This window comes from Hesperophylax consimilis, chromosome 15 (assembly GCF_061612785.1).
Source record: "Hesperophylax consimilis isolate HC1 chromosome 15, BYU_Hcon_1.0, whole genome shotgun sequence".
NCBI lineage: Eukaryota > Metazoa > Arthropoda > Insecta > Trichoptera > Limnephilidae > Hesperophylax > Hesperophylax consimilis.
In genome coordinates, this window is record NC_142850.1 from 12,509,108 (window position 1) to 12,528,567 (window position 19,460).

Below are 19,460 nucleotides of genomic sequence, written 5' to 3' on the forward strand. Positions count from 1 at the left end.
ATATATTCATATGTCTGTGTTATTTTGGTTTTTATATGTTTTCAAAAAATATTCCTTTAAGGCCTTACCTTGAATTTTTGGATTATGCTGGCTGTTTTTATACATATCTGGAAGAGAGTTATAGAGTGTGTAGGCAATATAGTTAAGAGATTTTATTACATATTTCGTAGTGTGTGTTAGAATGCGGATTTAATTGTTATTCCGAGTAATTGTGGTTGTGGATGTCTTGATTGTAAAGTAGCTTGATGTTAGTGTGGGGTGATTGTTGGGTAATTTGTAGGATGGTGATTTCGTGTCCTAGATGTCCTTCTTTGTCCTTGACATGTGTGTCCCATGGAAGACCTAACATAATATTACAGACAACCGGTCCTAGTGAAATACAAAAATATTCAAATTGATACACTTTACAGCTTATATAATATATAAATTGGTAACATTTAAATTAAAGTTATACTATATTTTGGATGTATGGATAGGCGTATCATTGGTCAGTATTAAAGTTTTGCGCATGCTGCACTGTACAAGTTGATGTTTTAAAATGTTACTGAATCACTGCAAATTGCGGTCTATTTGGGGTAAGCTACAAACCAGAAGGTGGAACAAAATAAAACACCCATTCATCTTGCCAATAACGGTTAAGTTTATTTATTTATGTATTTAAAACAACAATTTCAGATAATCGTTCAACCTGAGAATAAACACATTCTACCAGTTTAAAACTATATGTTTTACATAATAATATAACTTCTCGAGCTATAACGGTAATGGCATTGTAGATACTTTATCCTTACGGCGATAAAAATGTATAACATTTTACGGTAGTTAAAATATGTCACCCTATGGCGTCAAGTGTGTTACATTTTATCACTATTATGTGATGTAAACGCCGAACCCCTTTCCTACTTTCAATAATCTAACTCGGGCGGACATTGCTCCACAATCTCAGGTACTTTTCTAATCATTACAGTTGATATGCAAATCCTAAACCAATAGTTAGTCGATTAACTGTAAACTGGAGGACTTTAAAACAACCAGAAATGCCCATCAAAATAATATTAGGTAATAATGTTTCCACGTAGGGATGCTATCGGCTTAGGTTGGGGTAAATATTTAAATCAAACTCCAAAACATTTGATGGCCATGAAGGTAAAGACACTCGCAACATATGCAAAGCATTGAGACATCTGGACGACTTACAATCCATACATTTTCTATTAAAATAAGTGCTTTAGGAACACAAAAATCTCAAGCAATGCAATCCTAAACTTCCCACACAATGCCGATTTGTGTTGTCCTATTCAGTATGGGACGGTTTCCAACGGGTGACCAGTGTGCTTTTCGGTCATATGTGACGCTGTTGATTTGACAGTTGATTGCATGTATTGTGTTTGATTTAACTTGTTTTTTGTGCAAGTCTTCCATAAATTCACTTTCAGCATCACAATACATGACAAAGCTCAATGGGAATAGCACATGTGCGCCTTCTAAGAAGGAAAATACAAACCTAACCTAAAAATTAAATGTCAAATCAACTGATACGCCACATATGTGATGTGTCGGAACGTGGACCCAATACATAAATCCTATTCAGATAGATTTTTTGCATTTGAACGGATCATGTTGAATGTTGATTCTTGACCCGTTTCGGCTTTTGATAAAATTGTGATCAGCTGACAAGCTTGGAAGAATTGGACCTTATACTTGTCAGCTGATTATAATTTGATCAAGAGCTTAAATGGGCCAAGAATCGGAATTTATCATTAAAATGCTACAAATTCAAAATGGCGTTGAGATTGATTTGATGGTTGGTTTGAAACAACCCAAACTTAACACGTTCCCGGAAGAGCATGCTATAGCATTCGCATTGGATAGTTTAATTATGTCGCGGATGCTATAGCATTCGAAGTTTATTGAGTTTTTTTGTCAGATATGCTTGAGCAGTTGCTTTATCCTTATAAAATTTAGGTAGTCTATTTCTTACTGTCACTGCTGACACAAGCACAGATCGCTTACTGTCACATGAGACCTTTTCTGAACACAAAGATAAAACAGTGTTTACCCCTTCCCCTACAGCTCGCCCGGCGTACCCCGCGTGGTGGCGTATGCTATAGCATGCGTCAAATGTATTGAGATACGTCTGCTAGAGCATTCGCGTCGCTCTTGATGGTGTTGGTTGGTACGTATCATGACGGAAATGCTAGAGCAATCGCAAAAATCTAATACAAAAAAATAGTGCCAAAGTAGGGTGTATCACTGCCCGTGAACGTGTTAAAGCGAGTAACAGTTGTATAATGAATACTCAACCCAAACATCTGGACAACTGACCAACTGGCGTGTAACAGTCCCAAATACAACCTAGTCCTGGGTCGACCAATCACTTTATATACGACCCACTGGCGAAGCGATTGGGTCAAAAGTATCCAATCTTTGATTGGTTGGAGTGGCTGTGTCGACTGAGCTGAAAAGTGACCCAATCGATATGTGATGGTTTGTGATCAGGTCAAAATTATCAGATTGATCAAGATCAACCGTGGACTAATACAACGTAAACAATAACAGCCTTACTAATAAACGTGTTTTAAATTTTAGACAACTGATAAGCAACCCATTTATGTATCATAAACGTTGTTTATCAGTTTTGTAAAATTTAAAACACGTTTATTAATAAGGCTGTGTATTGTACAAGATATTATTCTACTCCCTCACACTAACACGATTCTGTTTTTGAACATACAAAATATCATATTGGTTGGTTTTTTATTCTTACTTATCGCTTTTTTCAAGTTTGTTATTGAAAGCAAATAAAATTACATTAATACATAGATTTGATGAAATTTACACGTCATTAAATCATCGGTCATTGCAACCCGACACATTTGTCCAGTCAGTACACACAGGATACTTCTGAAAGGATTGCATTAATCGTACACCAAATTAATAGTGATAATAAACAAAAAATAATATTTGAGCATCAAAATTTGGTCAGCAATTTATAGGTTATCAATTCCCCAATAAAACATGAGCACCGGTAGAGGAGGGGTAAAAAATCAATACCACCAATATCCACACTTTGTTCGTTTTGACCTAATGATTGATTTGTAATCTATATCTCACTCTCTACAATATACAATATTCAAACTGAAGCAAAAACGCTTAAGCCATTCAAAAATTAATTTTGAAACGGTAGTCGAATGCAAAACTGCCCCCCTTCCACTTTTGGTGAGGTTCAAAAGCGCCACTCTCGAAATGCACCAATCACGAGCCAGAAAACAAGTACTTCGTAAATCCAATATGGCCGCCGTGCTGGTTGAAGTTCAAAACCGCCACTCTAACAAATGTTCAGGTCAACAACGCCACTAGGCCAAGTTGAACTGCAAAACCTCCACTATTCAAAAATACATTTGTTTTTAGATCAAAAACCAATCTAAAAAAACATGCGTAAGCTTGTAATTTAAAAATAATATCGTAAAAAAGATGCAAAATAAGGGAAACATGCAAATTGTTTTTTTTTTTTAAATGCTGAACATTTTGCATTGGTGGATGGATAGTTTTGCTTTTATACCCCTCATATATACTTTAGAAAAAGATGTCGATATTTTGTTTAGGTCAATATTATTTGTAATAAAGAATAAGGAAGGGTTGTTTCGGAGAATTTGAACAATTCATCAAATTTCAACGTTCATTTTCAAGTTCTGTGAAAGATTTTTCAAGTTCTGTTTTTATTTCAGTTTTGTCAAGCAACTAGCCTATAATAATATGATAACAGAACTTCAATAAAACTTTCACAGAACCCGAAAACGAATGTTGAAATTTGATGAATTGTTCAAATTCTCCGAAACAACCCGTCCTAAGTAATGTTAACCTTAACAACACAATTGAAGTGTATAATTTCATAATAACTTAATGGCTCTTAAACTATGCTAATGATCGCGTTCGGGTATAACTTATAATTGTAGTGCCTAATCTAGATTTCGGGGATCAATGACAATTGTGAGGCTCATATATTATTTTCAGTTTTCAAATATTATTTAGGTGACCTTAATCATTTGAAGACCAAAAAATATATTGAAATTGATGTTTGATAATGGGACAAAGTGAAAATGAATATAATTTGAATGGGCAAATGTGGTTGAATTGTTGCTAATTCTGCCATAATAATAATGAAGCAATGGTATGCTGCTATTTACAATGCGGTCATCCCACGATGAATATAATTTGTTTTATATCACTATTTTACACATCTACTTAAAACTAGAGTTTTATTTTATATTTACAATCATTGGACATTTGGACAAAGTTACGCATTAAATAGGCAACACAATCAACACTCGGTTATTAGACTCTTAATGCGTAACACCGACCTTCTAAAACACAGTTAGACCTAATTTAATGAAATGTCGGAAGGAAGTTTTAAGACCCAATTTATCAATTATTTTGGTACCTAAACCAACCAATTAAATTGGTTAATTTATCTTGTCTTCTTTTCATTTCATACAATCAGGGTTTGGAGATGGGGATTAGAATTAAAGTGGAAAGATAAATTAAAGAAAATGATATGTAAAGATAATTATTAGGAGAGACTTGATTATTTGTGTGCCTGAACACATTAACAAAATAATTTAAGAAAGATATTATTTTTTCAGCTTTAAAAATAAGTTTTTAATTCTAAGCGAATTTCTTCAAAGATCTATTTTAATAATCAAATAACTAAGCAGAAAGTTTTAATAAGTTAAAGAGTTGTACACAAACAAACCAGTTGTTTGGAATATAAAGCTTATAAAGAATGTCTGCTACAAGGAGATGAGAAGAACTTATTTTATTATTGTATTTGTAACAGTAACAACTATGTATTTTACAATAACATGATAAAATCAGTCAACAAATTTAGTCTTTTGACTCCCTTGGTTTAAACACAAACACTAGGAAAATCAGCTTATATTGAGAAATCATATACATATTCACAATGTTGAGAAATAATATTAACAACATTGAGAAAAAGGAGAAATCTTACACTTACAATTACGAGAAAGTCATATTCACACAATTGAGAAGTAGAAATCACACACATTCACAAAGTTGGAAATCATATTCACAACATTGAGAAATCATACGTTGACAATGCTGAGAAATCATATTCCCAACATTGAGAAATCATACGTTGACAATGTTGAGAAATCATGTTTACAACATTGAGAAATCATATGTTGACAATGTTGAGAAATCATATTCCCAACATTGAGAAATCATACGTTGACAATGTTGAGAAATCATGTTTACAACATTGAGAAATCATATGTTGACAATGTTGAGAAATCATATTCACAACATTGAGAAATCATACATTCACAATGTTGAGAAATCACATTCACAACATTGAGAAATCATACGTTGACAATGCTGAGAAATCATATTCCCAACATTGAGAAATCATACGTTGACAATGTTGAGAAATCATATTCACAACATTGAGAAATCATACATTGACAATGTAGAGAAATCATATTCACAACATTGAGAAATCATATGTTCAAAATGTTGAGAAATCATATTCACAGCATTGAGAAAAAGTTGATAAATCATTAATTAATAACCACGGATGTCTCCCAATCTAAAATTATAAACCACATGATATTTTAATCTCACGATTATTACTTAACATTCAAAATTATAAAAAGGAGTAAAAAATATAAATATGTATAAGTAAGCCTTAATGATCACTATCATAATGTAACGCTTTCATTGTATCACAATGAATAGTGTTACCTACCTGTTAAATACCTCAAGACTTCTTAGCGTTATCAAAAAAATGTTTTTAACGTGTCCAGCTTGATTTTTAAAGAAATTGTATGATAAAAAATATATTAGCACAATATTGCCTGAGGGACGTCGTCAGTTAAATTACTTACAACAAAAAAGACGACACACATCAGAGACAAAATAATAGAGCACACAATGTTGCAGATTATCTAATTTACATTAGGATGCATTTAAACACGCAATCCGAACTGCCGAGCTGAACCACATCTTATGTGAAAGAAACAAAGGAATTGCAAATGGCGCGAAACGCCGCATGCAGTTGCTTCGTTCCTTTCCCCTAATTCGTGACTCGGTTCCGGCGTTTTTTTTTCTAGTGTCTATATGCAGCATTAGAATTCTTCAAAACAGGAGCCTTGAGACACTTTGTATAAAAAAGATTATGCATCATTCCACCTTGAGTCAATTAAAAAAAAATAATAATATTACTTCAAATATAAAACATCTAATAGTAACAACATAGAGAGATCTTGGCGTACAATAATAATTAAGTTATTCGCTGCTGCATAACACAATTTTAAAATTCCCAAAATCAGTAAAAAAAAATATATGCCTGCAGCTTTAACGCAGCTTGTAGCGAGTGAGAATATAAATAATATTATTATGTTATAAAAGTATAATATTTATTTATTTTAAAGTTTTGGGTTGTTTGTTGAAGAAAGGGTCTTAATATAATTAAGTCGTTGGGTATCCTCACATCTCTGATTGGGTTGATTAGTCCGGCCTGTAGATGGGTATTTTGGGTATAAATTCTATGAGGAGAACATATTCCATCATGGATGAGGAGTCGCAGTGTTGTTTGGTTAGCCTCCAGCGCAGGCCCAGTTTGTTGTACAGATGACTGTTTTCCCATTCTAATAGTTTGTCCAATGAATTCTTTGCCTGAAACAATAATTTTTTTACATACTAATTATAATATGTATTGTATTGTGCACGGCCATTGGCATTTGACATAATTCAAGAAACAACGGCATTCGGTACATAAATATTTATATGGAAAATAATTAATAATCAATCAATGCCTTTCTAATAAACTTTTAGCCTGAAATGATTTTTACATAATGAATCATGAATCCTAACACAGTTATGCCAATGAGTTTTTAGGTTAAAATCATTTTAGCATAATGAATCGATTAATAAAGGAACTACATAAATATTATTATGAGTAACCAAAAAAACGTTGACATGAATAAAGGTTTTTTTAATCCAAATAAAATTGCACACGGGAGGAAATAACACATTATGTTCGTATATAATATTTTAGAAAATTGGTTCAATGAAACATGTGTGTAATGTTATATGTTCGTACAATTCAGGTGACGGCCTTCGTGGTCGATGGGTGTGGGCTCTCGACTAGCAAATGGAGGTTTTGGGTTCAAATCCCGGCATGCGCAAGTACATTTTATTTGATGAATTTGTCTTATTTCACAATTTACTCATTGTAAAATATTTGCGGCACGTTCCAGAGTGGAAAACTCTCAGTATTGCCCTGGTGTCAGAATTGTATAATTGTAAGAACTATTCAGAATTGAAATGTTGCTTGAAATCGCATTGGACGTGTTTGGTGACCAGATCTGAATAGCCAGGTACTTCACCACCTTCCTTTTCCCCATATCCTTTCCCTCCCCACTACCTTAAGCCTCACAACATACCCCGATTGGGGATGTCATAGTCTCACTGGCTGCGGACGACCGGGAGCAGTTGGTACTCTTGTGCGATTTCACATAAAGAAGGTGTTTTAAGATCAGGGAAACAACCTGTGGTTAATGGTTAATTCCCGTAATGTTTTCGACCGGGTGTGTCAAAAGTAGGGGCGGTTCCTTGGTACGTGCATTTGTGCATTGGACTGCTCGTCTTCAGTCTTCACATAACAACTTAAAACGACACCTGTGTCCCAGTCATCGATGTACGAAATTACGCTCGAGTCAGAATTCCCGCCAGGTCATTATTTGAGCTATCTTCTAGTACAAGATTCCCGCGCAAGAGCAAGAGGGCGGTGTATACACAGAACGTGAATTCAAATGGTTTTGCTATATTTTCAACAATGAATTGTGTGACCGTTCCTCTGGAAATTATTTTGGGAACGCTGACGTATTATTTAATCAATTATTTTACAAATATAACTTAGTAGATAGAATGAATTGCAGTAGGTACTCCATTAATTCATTTTCTCCACCTATATTACACGCTAGGTACATTTTAAAAGTGAAATGCACTGCTGGCAATTCCAGTCATGGGCCGCCTCTGGGCCAAAGCCGTTGAGTCAGTTTGTAAAAACTTTTATTTGGACTCAAAACCACAATATCTGTAGAGAACTCCTGTAATATTTGTGAGCGGGTGTGTAAAAAGTTTGAATACAAAAACATTTCAACAAACTGTAGATACAATCTACATACGTTATACTTTTTGATCAAACGGTACAGTTCGCCGACCACCTATCTAATTATCAGATAGTGTTTTCACTATTTGCCCCGCATGCAGCCAAATATGACCTATTTATTCAGAACTGAACGAGCTTTCAACAGATAGAGGAAATTACTTTTGTTATTGAATAAAACGGAGATATTTTCAGTTACAATAACGTACAGTGTGATAGCAATTGTTTGTATGTACTAGTTTTATCTGAATGATAAAGAAACCTTTATATTGTTAACAGGTGTGATGATCTACCTTCTATGCAATCATTCTAAAACACACAAGTTCCTTATCACTCCGCACCTTTATGAATAATTGTTGTTTCACACCTACTATTTAATTTATCGCATAACAAAAAAAGGGAATGAGCAAAACAAGATTTAATTAAATTAGTGCACTGAACCTTTTTTTTTGCAATGATATTAAATGCACCGCTATTGATGTGTACCCGGGAATATTCCCCAAAATCGGCAATTTATTATTGTTCTTAATAAAGTTGTACTATGTTTAGTTTGTCTCTTTAATTATTTTTATTTTGAGGATAAAATATTACATTTAGAGAGTTGATAACAATGGTAAAATTAGTTTTTTGATGTCTTCAAAAATTAGGTGAATTAAGTGAACTTGAGTAAAATGTATACAATTTTGTCTCGTGACGTCACACAAAACACAATTCATAATTCGAATGGCAGTATTACAGTACAGGTTTTTTTTTAAAACTGGGTCTGTTTACGTGCAGCACTGTATCCTGGAACTCGTCTGGGACCGCAGGAACTAATAGTGAAATGTGGAGCTCACCCTTTTACTGAGACAGATGACGGGCCACAGCGAGCAGCCGAGGGTGCAGCAGCAGCAGACGCAGCCGCAGAACAGCCACTTGACGTTGACAGGCAGTGTCTTCTTCAGCACGCTGTTCACCCGCAGCACTGTGCCCTGGAACTCCTCGGGGGCCACGCGCGACTGCAGACCAGGGGGGAACTCTGCGCAGAAGCGATTGCTGAGCCCGAAGCTGGAAGGGGAATTAGAATTTATGGTCAATGACATCTGTCTCTTTTTGCCATCAATGCACATTTCGACTTCCGACCACTAGAAGAAACATAATGAAAATAACTCCTATTTTCTTTTTTAACACTTTCATGGACTATTGATGTTGTTTTAGAAGAGATGTGATATGACACAATGTGATGACCGTTATTTGTAAGTGGTTTCATGATAACTCAACACAGTGACAATTCAACACACATTTAAAAAGTGATATTGAGTCATTAGAAACGATGAAAAAAAAATAAAAAATTTAAACCTAACCTAACCTACATAACCCAGTTAATAATTTTTTTGTTTCATCACTTTCCATGAGTTTATATAACTTTTTAAAGATGTGATGAATTATCACTTTGATGATTTATCCGGTCACCATTGTAAGTATAGATGTTTCATACATGATACGTGAAGTTTTGCTAAAATACAAGTGTTTCGTCTTGACGTTTGGTCACCAGTGGGGTTCATCCGGTTTCCAACCAACCACAGAGTTAGGGCTCATGCCTTCAATTGGTTTTGTGCTTGATTTGTACCTGAACGCTGCTAACTTTCCACTGAGTCATCGATCAATTTCTGTCTTCTCAACGCATGAGAAGATACCTACCGCCGTAAAGTGTTTCACTTTACATATCGAAAGTTCCGAGATCAGTAATGACTGATTATACTTACCGCCGAGAGATGCCGTTAAAACGTAATCATTTGCAACAAGGGATCGCCGTGCATCGTTTGTGTTTTAAAGTGACTTGTAATTCATACACTTGACATCAACATACAGCAAGATCATAAAACCTGGTAAGATCTTGAGTTGTTATTCTGTGTTTGGTTCAGGGCATCACGATCCTACCGGAATTACAAATATCCTCAGGCTTAGAGAGTATAGAATCCCTTTTCTTACCCAGTACAGGATGCGACCTAAAGCGTCACCGTACAAAAAGCATTGTGTCGAAATGTGTCTCGTAAAAAGATTTCACTGGCCAGCATTGTAAAAGGTAAAAAGAAAGACAAACATTCCCTGGTTACGAATAACCTCACAATATTTGAATTCCGCCTAATCAATCATTATGAACGGGATACATTGCTTGTGCAAGGATGGAGGACTTAGCTAGCAGAGGATGGTTAGTCATAATTATCATATCACAGCACAAGTAGATAGTTTACACAGCTCCTCACGCTGATCTTGTATGTTATGGAATCTGCTGATCTGATAAATGCTGGATCTACTGAAGAGGTGGAGTGATTTTTTTTATATTAACTCCACACAGGAGGCCCCGAAGAAAATAATTTCCCTCAGGGCCTATGTCATCTTTGGGGATGCTGTGTGGAGGGTCTTTTTGTGGAGAGGAAGGAGTGAACATGGGTCTTGAAGAGTCCCATGTTGTAGGAGGGAGGAAACACAGAGGCCGGCAGTTCGTTCCACAGCCGAGGTGTTGAACTTAAGAACGAATCGTAGAAGCGACCCGTTCTCATGTGACAAATGTCAACCGTGTACAAATGTTGGGCGGGTATCCCGACTACGCACCGGTGCCGAAGGGATCAATGACGCTAGTTCCTCAGAGCATCTTCCATTGTAATACCGATAGAACAAGGACAACATACCTACCTGACGCCTGTGCTCTAAAGATTGCAGTCCGTTTGTTAAGATTGTGGAATCTATCAAACGGACCGCCCGTTTCTGCACAGAGTCAAGGGTTTTTTGAGATAGCGTGGAAGAAGTTTTTTGTGGAGGAGGCCAAACCCAACGAAATGACATCACTACAAATCTCTCATGAGTGAAATCCTCAATCGTTCTTTATCTCTCGTAAAAGTGAAAATTGGCCAAATATGATTTAGGTAAACTGAGTTGGGAGTTGTAGAATTTTCTTCTTTTTCTACATCAATCTACAGTTCATATTGGTATATTACATTTAAAAAAAAATCAACCCCTAAAAAACAAACTTTTTTACTATAATACATCTATTTTAAAATGTATTATTGAATAATTTTTTTTGGTTTGACTGAGGATTGTACCTTCCTTCAGGGAGGATTGTACCTTCCTTCGTCCAGGGACTGGAGTCAACAGAGCTAACAATCTCGCCAAACGCCGCTGTAATATTATCCGATTTCAGAGAAATGCATATATGTTTGCATGTGTGTACGTGCTTGCCACCAAGAGTTGATAGAATGCATTGTCATCAACAACGAGTCTATCTGCCAAGTTTCAGCTCGATCGGATGTCGAGAAATGGGTTAATTTTCTCTTCTAAGACAGCATTCATCAAATAGGTAGATGTATTTAATAATACAGGTCAGGCAGTAATGCTTCCATTAAAATTGCAATTTTTTACCGTACATAAAGCTTGATTGCCTGCAATGTTTACATTTAAAATTGAATGCATCATCTTCGAGGCATTTCTGAGACAATTTCATAAACAATTTGATAAACAGGCGCATTAAACAGTCTTGTTAACAAATATACAGAAGTGTTTACAAAAAGTTTACCACATACAAAGATGGACATGTCTGAACATAATGAACGGACTTTGAACATACGCAAGTGATAACAAAGATGATTAGTGAAAATTATATTAATTCTTGGTTTAATATCTAATCATTTTAATCACCACAAAATTATGAGATTGAATGTCACATTAATAATGTTTTCATTGTGAAATTGATAAGACCACAAAACCTTTAAAGGACTAGTTATAGCAAGCGCTTCCCGGGCAAGTGCGTGTTTTGTAAATACACTTGTCGCAAACCTCGAATGTTATGTTAACTATGAATTACCAAAATGAGTTGTGTACAAATTTGCCCAGTAGAGCCGCGGGCACACGGCGGGCACGTGGAGGGCGCAAAGGGAGAGCGCCCGGCGAGCGTAAGCCGCCTGCTATAATTCGTTGCATAGAGCCCTGCACTATTCCTCCTCGGGCGCTTGCTATCACTAGTATCTAAATAGGGACATTTACCACATGAACACGGGTCACTGCTATGACTTGTTCTTGTGTATATTGTGGAATGACTTGCGTCGTCTTGTGCTTTTCACAACACGGGTCTCATCAGACCCAGGTTAACTTCTTCCTATCTTCAAAAATACCCTCTACACGGCATATTCAAAGATGATGTGCGCACTAAGGGTAATTTTTACAGGGTGCGATGTTAACACTTAAGAAATAATTAAAAAAAAAAAACTGAAAAATTGGCAAATACTAATAAATTCTGACTTATGAAATGGGCGGCTAGAACTTTATTTTGCACTTTCTTCAATATTTGAACAAGTTCTATTTTTAAAATAAACGGGTATTGGAGAGAAAAACAGTGTTTGTTTATTTCACAAGAGCAGATATTTGATGGCATCATCATCAGACATGCTAATTTCGGTGTCTGTGAGTTAGCCCTGGTCGTAGTTCTTAAATCTGGTTCAATGAACTCAAATGTGCTTTGAATATAAGTGTCATTTTTGAAATTGGAACTGATTGCGTGAAGAATTCAGACAAACAATAAAGTAGGTAACTACGTAATAATAAAATATTTTAATTGCCATTTTAAAAATTGGAACTGATTTTTTGAGAGTTCAGACAGTCTGCGCTAGTAAAATTTTAATTTTGAAAAATAGTGTAATTTTATTATTATTTTTGTTGACATTGATTTATTTAAAATTCAAATAAATATGCGTCACATCTTTTCTACTTAATGAAAATCAATAAAACGTCAATAGGGTTGTTATTAACATAAATAATGTCGATGTAATAAAATTACGACTAATAACTTTCCACTGCGACTGATAAATTTATAATATAAACAGCTGAGAGAAGTCACATGTTCATTTTTATCTCTTCTCTTTAGAGATAACATATTATTGTGAGTTTCCTGTTGGCGATGGGATTTATTCCATCCTCTCTTTAATCACTTGTGATATCAGAGGATTTTTATTTTGCATTTTATGACGCATGCTTGAATTTGTTGTTGTATTACAAGTGCATTGAATTTACATAGTGGCGAGTCAGTGTTTATGCAACTAGCTAAGGATGTTTTAGAAATTGTTGAAATAACATTGGCTTTAAACAAACATAAAAATGAGGTGTTAACTACAATAAAACGGATTTGAAGTCAATGTGTTATATTTCAAGAGCTCCAAGATTAGTTCAACATGATCCAAGGCTAATCTCACCTTCAAATCTAATACAGTTTGACAGGGATAACTTTGAGGCGGCCAAAACAGGAATAAAGTATTTTTTAATTACGTAGATCTTTTTGTATCTACAATATCTACTAGCGACTGCAAAATTCACTTTTTTACTGTAAAAGACAATCAGTTTTGTAATAATAATTTGCTACATTTGCTATTAAAAAAGTAGCAGTAGGTAGGTCAAATCTAATAACCATAATCATTGAACGATGTTTCCATTGTAAAACAATTTGACAAACTGTGCTAATAAAAATATTAGAATTAGATTGACAATTTGAATTTAAAATTGTCTAGACGAGATGTTGATTTATTTATAGATAGCCAACGTTAAATCGTTTTTCAAGAACACTTCAGTCGGGTCGTTCCATTTGAATCTTTATCATTCTCTTTATCAAATTGTGTTTTGACGGGAATGTAATTTCTAGCACATTGATTTGAAGAGTTAAAAAAACATTTCCTATGTGCTAAATGTTTTGGTTAGCTATCATGACATTTCCTTGATAAGCTGGCCGCATTGACAACTGTTGTGGTCACTGGTCACAACCAAAACAACCACTGATAGCTACTGTAATCTAGCCAAAATAATTACAATGAATGTGATTTTATGTATATTTGGAGATTATAAAAGCTGATCGAAATAAAGTGTAATAGTGTCAGTAGTTTATGACAGATATGTTATTATCAGACAACAAAAAATTGTACGCAATATATTTTTTAATGCAAAATTGGAGCACATAGAGCGGAAGACAATGTGAGGTGAATTCGAAGGCGAACATTTGCTTAAATTAATAAAAAAGAACAAGAGCTCAAAAGTGGAAATACAAAACAAAGAATTGGAAAAGTTCGTACACTGTCATGTTCCCCGCTCCTCGGACGACAATCGGGTCGGGCACCATGGCGACGTGCGTATCTTCGATATTCTCTTCATTCTCGGTTTCCTCTTCGTATATCGCATCGAAATCCGCCAACATTACTAGAAATAATATTAAATCAAAAAAATCACAATACACTATCGCGTTACGACCAATACATCGCTCATGGCCAAGTTGCAACCACAGAAAAACTAAGCTAAATCGCTGCGATCGCGATCAGTCAAGTGCTGCCACATTGATAATATTAAGCTCGGACACAAACCTATTCTATGGAAAGTACATTGCCATTATATTACGCTCGGACTCGAACCTAATTGAAGAAGAAAACTATGGCGTTTCGGTAGCTATTTGGTTTGCCAACGTCAATTTATGTTTCTATATTATGTTAATAGATGGACGACGTTGAGATAAATTTTGTGAACATCCCCCATATTAATCCCCTTGGCCGAACGGATACAATATTATGTCCAGTACATTATTATTTATTTATTTATTTAGGCCTTTCGGGCTTTTGCATAAAACATAGAAATAATTACATTACATGGTGCATTCAAATAAACAAAAAAAATAGTCATAGAAAATGTATTCCCAGCCGCACGAATTGGATTTGCAATTCAATTTATCCATATTTGCAATAAAAATAAGATAGGATCAAAACGAATCAACATATATATAAGTACAACAAATACAAAGAAGAGAGAAGAAATTACTAAATTATTGTAGTAATTGATACATGTCTGGAGTGAATATCGAACATCAAAATTTAAAGAAAGAAGTTAGTCATAAGGAAAATATTTACATAAAAAAGTATGTAAGTTACTGATTATATAATGTAAAAATGTTAGCAAAACAAAACGTTAGAAACAAATTATTATGTATCGGTAGGTAAGTACTTTACTACTTAAATAGAATGTTTTATTATTTGGTCAATGAGTGTGAATTATTTTATTAGACAAAAAATGGTGGCGCTGCGATCGTTTAAAATATGTTAATAATTGGCAACACGAAGATGGCTCGTAGGAAAATAAGTGTAAGCTTTAAAAAGCAAATTTTTCTTTGGATAGTCGTAAATATTTCTGAGTTTATTATTTTTTAGTTTTAAGATATTTTTGTGAATATTTTTGGATATTGTAGATTTTAGATTTTTTAGTTTTTGTTCATGAGAACAATATTTTTGTCCATTAAATTACTAATTTATGGTCTCCATTGGTATCAAACAACCCATTTTAATGACACGTTTAATAAACCACAAGTAAGAGATTAACAATTATCGCTTCTAGCTAATCATTAGATAAGTAATGTTTATATTATAATAATTACCCACCATCAATACGTCTAGCTGATTAAATTAGATTAGGGTCAATATCACTCGACCGTCATAAAATGTTTTATAATAAATGTAGCAACAGGAAGTTCGTACAATAAATCTAGGTATAATGGCTCCAGTTTTAATGTTTTTGATCTAGTATTTATTTTCATAATATTCAGCAGTCGAAAATATTTTCGATGGGTACCTACCTACCATGTAACACTTTCTTGTAAATTTGATTAAGCTGTTGAAATAAATCGTTAAACTCTCTTATTGGGTGACATTTCTTGACGTGACGTCTTTTTTTAACGTTGTAATGTGATTTATGTCAAAATATTGGCTCTCCCAAGGTTCGTAGAAAATATAAAGGTAGGTACTTAAAAATTTTCTACGAACCTTGGGCTGGTCCCGTATTCACATATTTTTTTCTTCAATTGACAGATTAACATCGGAGTCATCGGACTTTGGATAGTTGTCACGGGTTACCAACCCGTAGGTACCAACCTAGGGAGAAGGTAGGGAGGTGAGTTTATTTATGGTAGGGAGGTTGGTACCATTGATTTATGGTTGGTACCTGAAAAATGCAGCCGAAAAAAAGATTAGAAGATTTTCACAGTTTTCGGTGTAATGAAATTACGGTAGGTAAGTTGTTAGTAGAATTTCTTCCGTGTTTATTTGAATGTGTTTCAATTATAAAATGCATTAAAACAAAATAAGTTGGTTTATGAGAAGGAAAACATATTTTGGGATGAACAGAGAAGTTACAGATAGGTTCGACGGTGGTTTGACGTTATCGGAAGTTAGAAATTGATATTTATAAAAGTTATAAATAGATATCGGATTATATTATGCATTTGCACTTATGTCTAATGTATATAATGAACACATGATAATTAACAACTTAATTGACAGTCCTGCCATCGTTGCCACTATTACATTCCATGTGCCGACTAGGAATACAAGACAAAATATAACATTCTTCCACGATGCATACACAACCAACTATCAGACACGCTCACTATCCATAGGATGCATGATCTGGGCAACATGTTTGGGGGTACTAATGATATATTTATTGACTCCATTTATAGAACTAAGCGTAATCTATACCAGAACTTTGTTGAATCCTACAAATTAGAGTAGCGTAGGTAATGTAGTTTTAGTGATTTGTCGTATAATGTAGGATTGTTCTAGTTTCTATGTTATTTTATGCTACCTGTTACATTTTTTACTAATATTGTTTTGTATTCAGTTTATCAGCTTACTGTAATATAATGTATTTTTTGTATAATTTACGATGATATAATGTTTTTAAATAAATATATTTTTAATTTTTTTTTAAAATTATTTATTTTTACTAGATAAATTCTGTTTTTAAAATCGATGTAAAAGCCCGGCTGGGCGTAAAACCAAATAAAATAAAAATAAATACTTAATTCGTATTTAATTTCCAAACTATTACAAACGTAAACCAGGATAGATAAACATTAAAATACCACCATTACCAACAGAGGCAAAAAATAACATACGAGAATATCATAAAAATGGAATTAAACGTTTATTTTCCTCCGAGTAATAAATAAATAGTCCGTAAAGGCAGCATGCTGCTTGTTATATGTAGGTATGGCGAAATTATGGCGTGATCACTGTTCAGTTTTAATAGAGATCTGTTTTATTTTCCTTGGAACTGTAACACGTAGCATATATTATGTATTTGGTGTAAATTATATACGTGTATATTATGTTGTATATCTACAACTGGGTTTGTGCAAAGAACGAAAGACCTCGCCCAAGGCAGGCGTGGTCCAGACACTCAGGTGACCACAAACAATTCAAATTGATTTAAATAAATGGCTGCTCTACTCTACGCCACACCTTATAATATGCACGATGTCCGGAAACTAGTAGTACAATGCTGGCGTCCCACAGGGATCGGTTCTGTCTCCGACTTTGTTTTTGTTGCACATCAATGACCTTTTGACATGTGCACCGATTCATTGTTACGCGGATGACAGTACAGTTCATGATAGCTTTTTGTTTGACAAGCCCCCAAAGGGCACACAAACTCCAACGGCTCGGAGGGCTTTGAAGCAGAGAATGGACGGTTATCTCGAGAGTATTTCCTCCTGGGGTAAAAATAATCTCGTCGAATTTAATGTTTCAAAGACCCAATCCTGTCTGATTACGTGTAAAAGGGATCTAAATGATAATCTAGTCTCCTTCAACGGAAGCAATCTTCCGAACAGGCCTTCCATTGATATGCTTGGTGTAACTATAAGTGACCAGCTCAGGTACGGGGGCTCCATCGAAGCCAGAGTAAAGTTGGCCTCTCAGAAGCTGGGCGTACTGTACAGGGCCCGCAGATACTTTAATAGTACACAACTGCTGACCCTGTACAAATCGCAAGTGCGCCCTACTGTCGAATTTGGCAGCCATCTCTGGTCCGGAGCCCCAAAATACCTGAAAAAAACCCTTGACTCTGTGCAGAAACGGGCGGTCCGTTTGATAGATTCCCCAATCTTAACAAACGGACTGCAATCTTTAGAGCACAGGCGTCAGGTAGGTATGCTGTCCTTGTTCTATCGGTATTACAATGGAAGATGCTCTGAGGAACTAGCGTCATTGATCCCTTCGGCACCGGTGCGTAGTCGGAATACACGCCAAACGCGCGCCCAACATTTGTACACAGTTGACATTTGTCACATGAGAACGGGTCGCTTCTACGATTCGTTCTTAAGTTCAACAGCTCGGCTGTGGAACGAACTGCCGGCCTCTGTGTTTCCTCCCTCCTACAACATGGGACTCTTCAAGACCCATGTTCACTCCTTCCTCTCCACTAAAAGACCCTCCACACAGCATCCCCAAAGATGACATAGGCCCTGAGGGAAATTATTTTCTTCAGGGCCTCCTGTGTGGAGTTAATATTAAAAAAAAAACAAGCGGGAAACCGGTGAATCTAACTCACAGTTAGAAACAAAATTTTTCCGAGATCCGAGCTTTCCGAGATTCCGAGCTCGATGAGAACTGTCAGATTACAGATTGGGCGGGAAATATTTTCAAATTGAACTCGATTTCAGATAAATTCGTTGTTTTTGAAAGAATTTAAAAATAAAATACTAATTTTAGCATTACAAATCGACGTATGCAATTGAAAAATGAGTAAAATTTTGAACACAAACAAATATAAGATTATTATAGTCGCTTACCAATGGTTTTCATCGTGTAAACTGTAATTACTACTTTACACGAAACTAAAAAACATATTTAATTTGACAACGGTATTATAAAACTTACCGTCAATTCAATTTTTTCGTTTAATGTGAAAATATTTATTAAAAAATTAGCAACCTTGACAAATAATTTTCAAATGCTAAATGTTATTTCGTAGAATAATTTTTAAGTTTTCTGGAAAGTTTGTGATGATTTCTTTTAACGCAAACTGAAAGCGTGGTATTCTCTCTTTCTAATAGTGTTTAAATCATATTTCTCGTCGTAATACAAAATGGTATGGCGTAACTTCTGCGAGACCATGTCAGGCTGGTATATATATATAATGCTGGTGGACAATGCTGCCATGATGATAGACACTGTAATGCTGGCCGAAAGTTTGACTATAGAAGAAGGTAGCGCAACACGGCATAGTACTTCAAAAATAAATCACTATAAATAAAACATAAATAGTAAAATTGTCCCATTTTCTGAAACAATGGTAACCCGAGCAATAATCCGACCATTACCGCAGTGCATGATACGGCCAAATCCAACCGCTGAAAGCTCAATTGTGACCTCTCTTTCTTGTGACGTGCATCATTTAAGAGAAAGAGGGAGAGGTTGTAACGGAGCTATCA

The 19,460-nt window shown here is 35.0% G+C and overlaps 1 protein-coding gene across 1 annotated transcript; it reads right to left on the minus strand.

Annotated features, from left to right (window-relative positions):
- Nucleotides 1-623: 623 nt before the first annotated feature.
- LOC149417307 (cysteine-rich hydrophobic domain-containing protein 2) lies at nt 624-14,478 on the minus strand. Its single transcript, XM_089640199.1, has 3 exons — nt 14,281-14,478; nt 9,028-9,238; nt 624-6,696 (listed from the first exon to the last, which is right to left on the minus strand). The coding sequence occupies exons 1-3, from the start codon at nt 14,400-14,402 to the stop codon at nt 6,529-6,531; spliced, it is 501 nt and encodes a 166-aa protein (XP_089496325.1). The 5' UTR covers nt 14,403-14,478; the 3' UTR covers nt 624-6,528.
- Between the last annotated feature and the right edge of the window lie 4,982 nt (nt 14,479-19,460).

Bases quoted from the DNA above. Each gene is read 5' to 3' on its own strand.
- LOC149417307 (XM_089640199.1), bottom strand. From the start codon at position 14,402: ATGTTGGCGGATTTCGATGCGATATACGAAGAGGAAACCGAGAATGAA. The intron at 9,239-14,280 runs GTACGAACTTTT...TTCCCCTTCCAG, and splicing joins GGAGCGGGGAACATGACAGT to CTTCGGGCTCAGCAATCGCT. The intron at 6,697-9,027 runs GTGAGCTCCACA...TTATTGTTTCAG, and splicing joins TCATCTGTCTCAGTAAAAGG to GCAAAGAATTCATTGGACAA.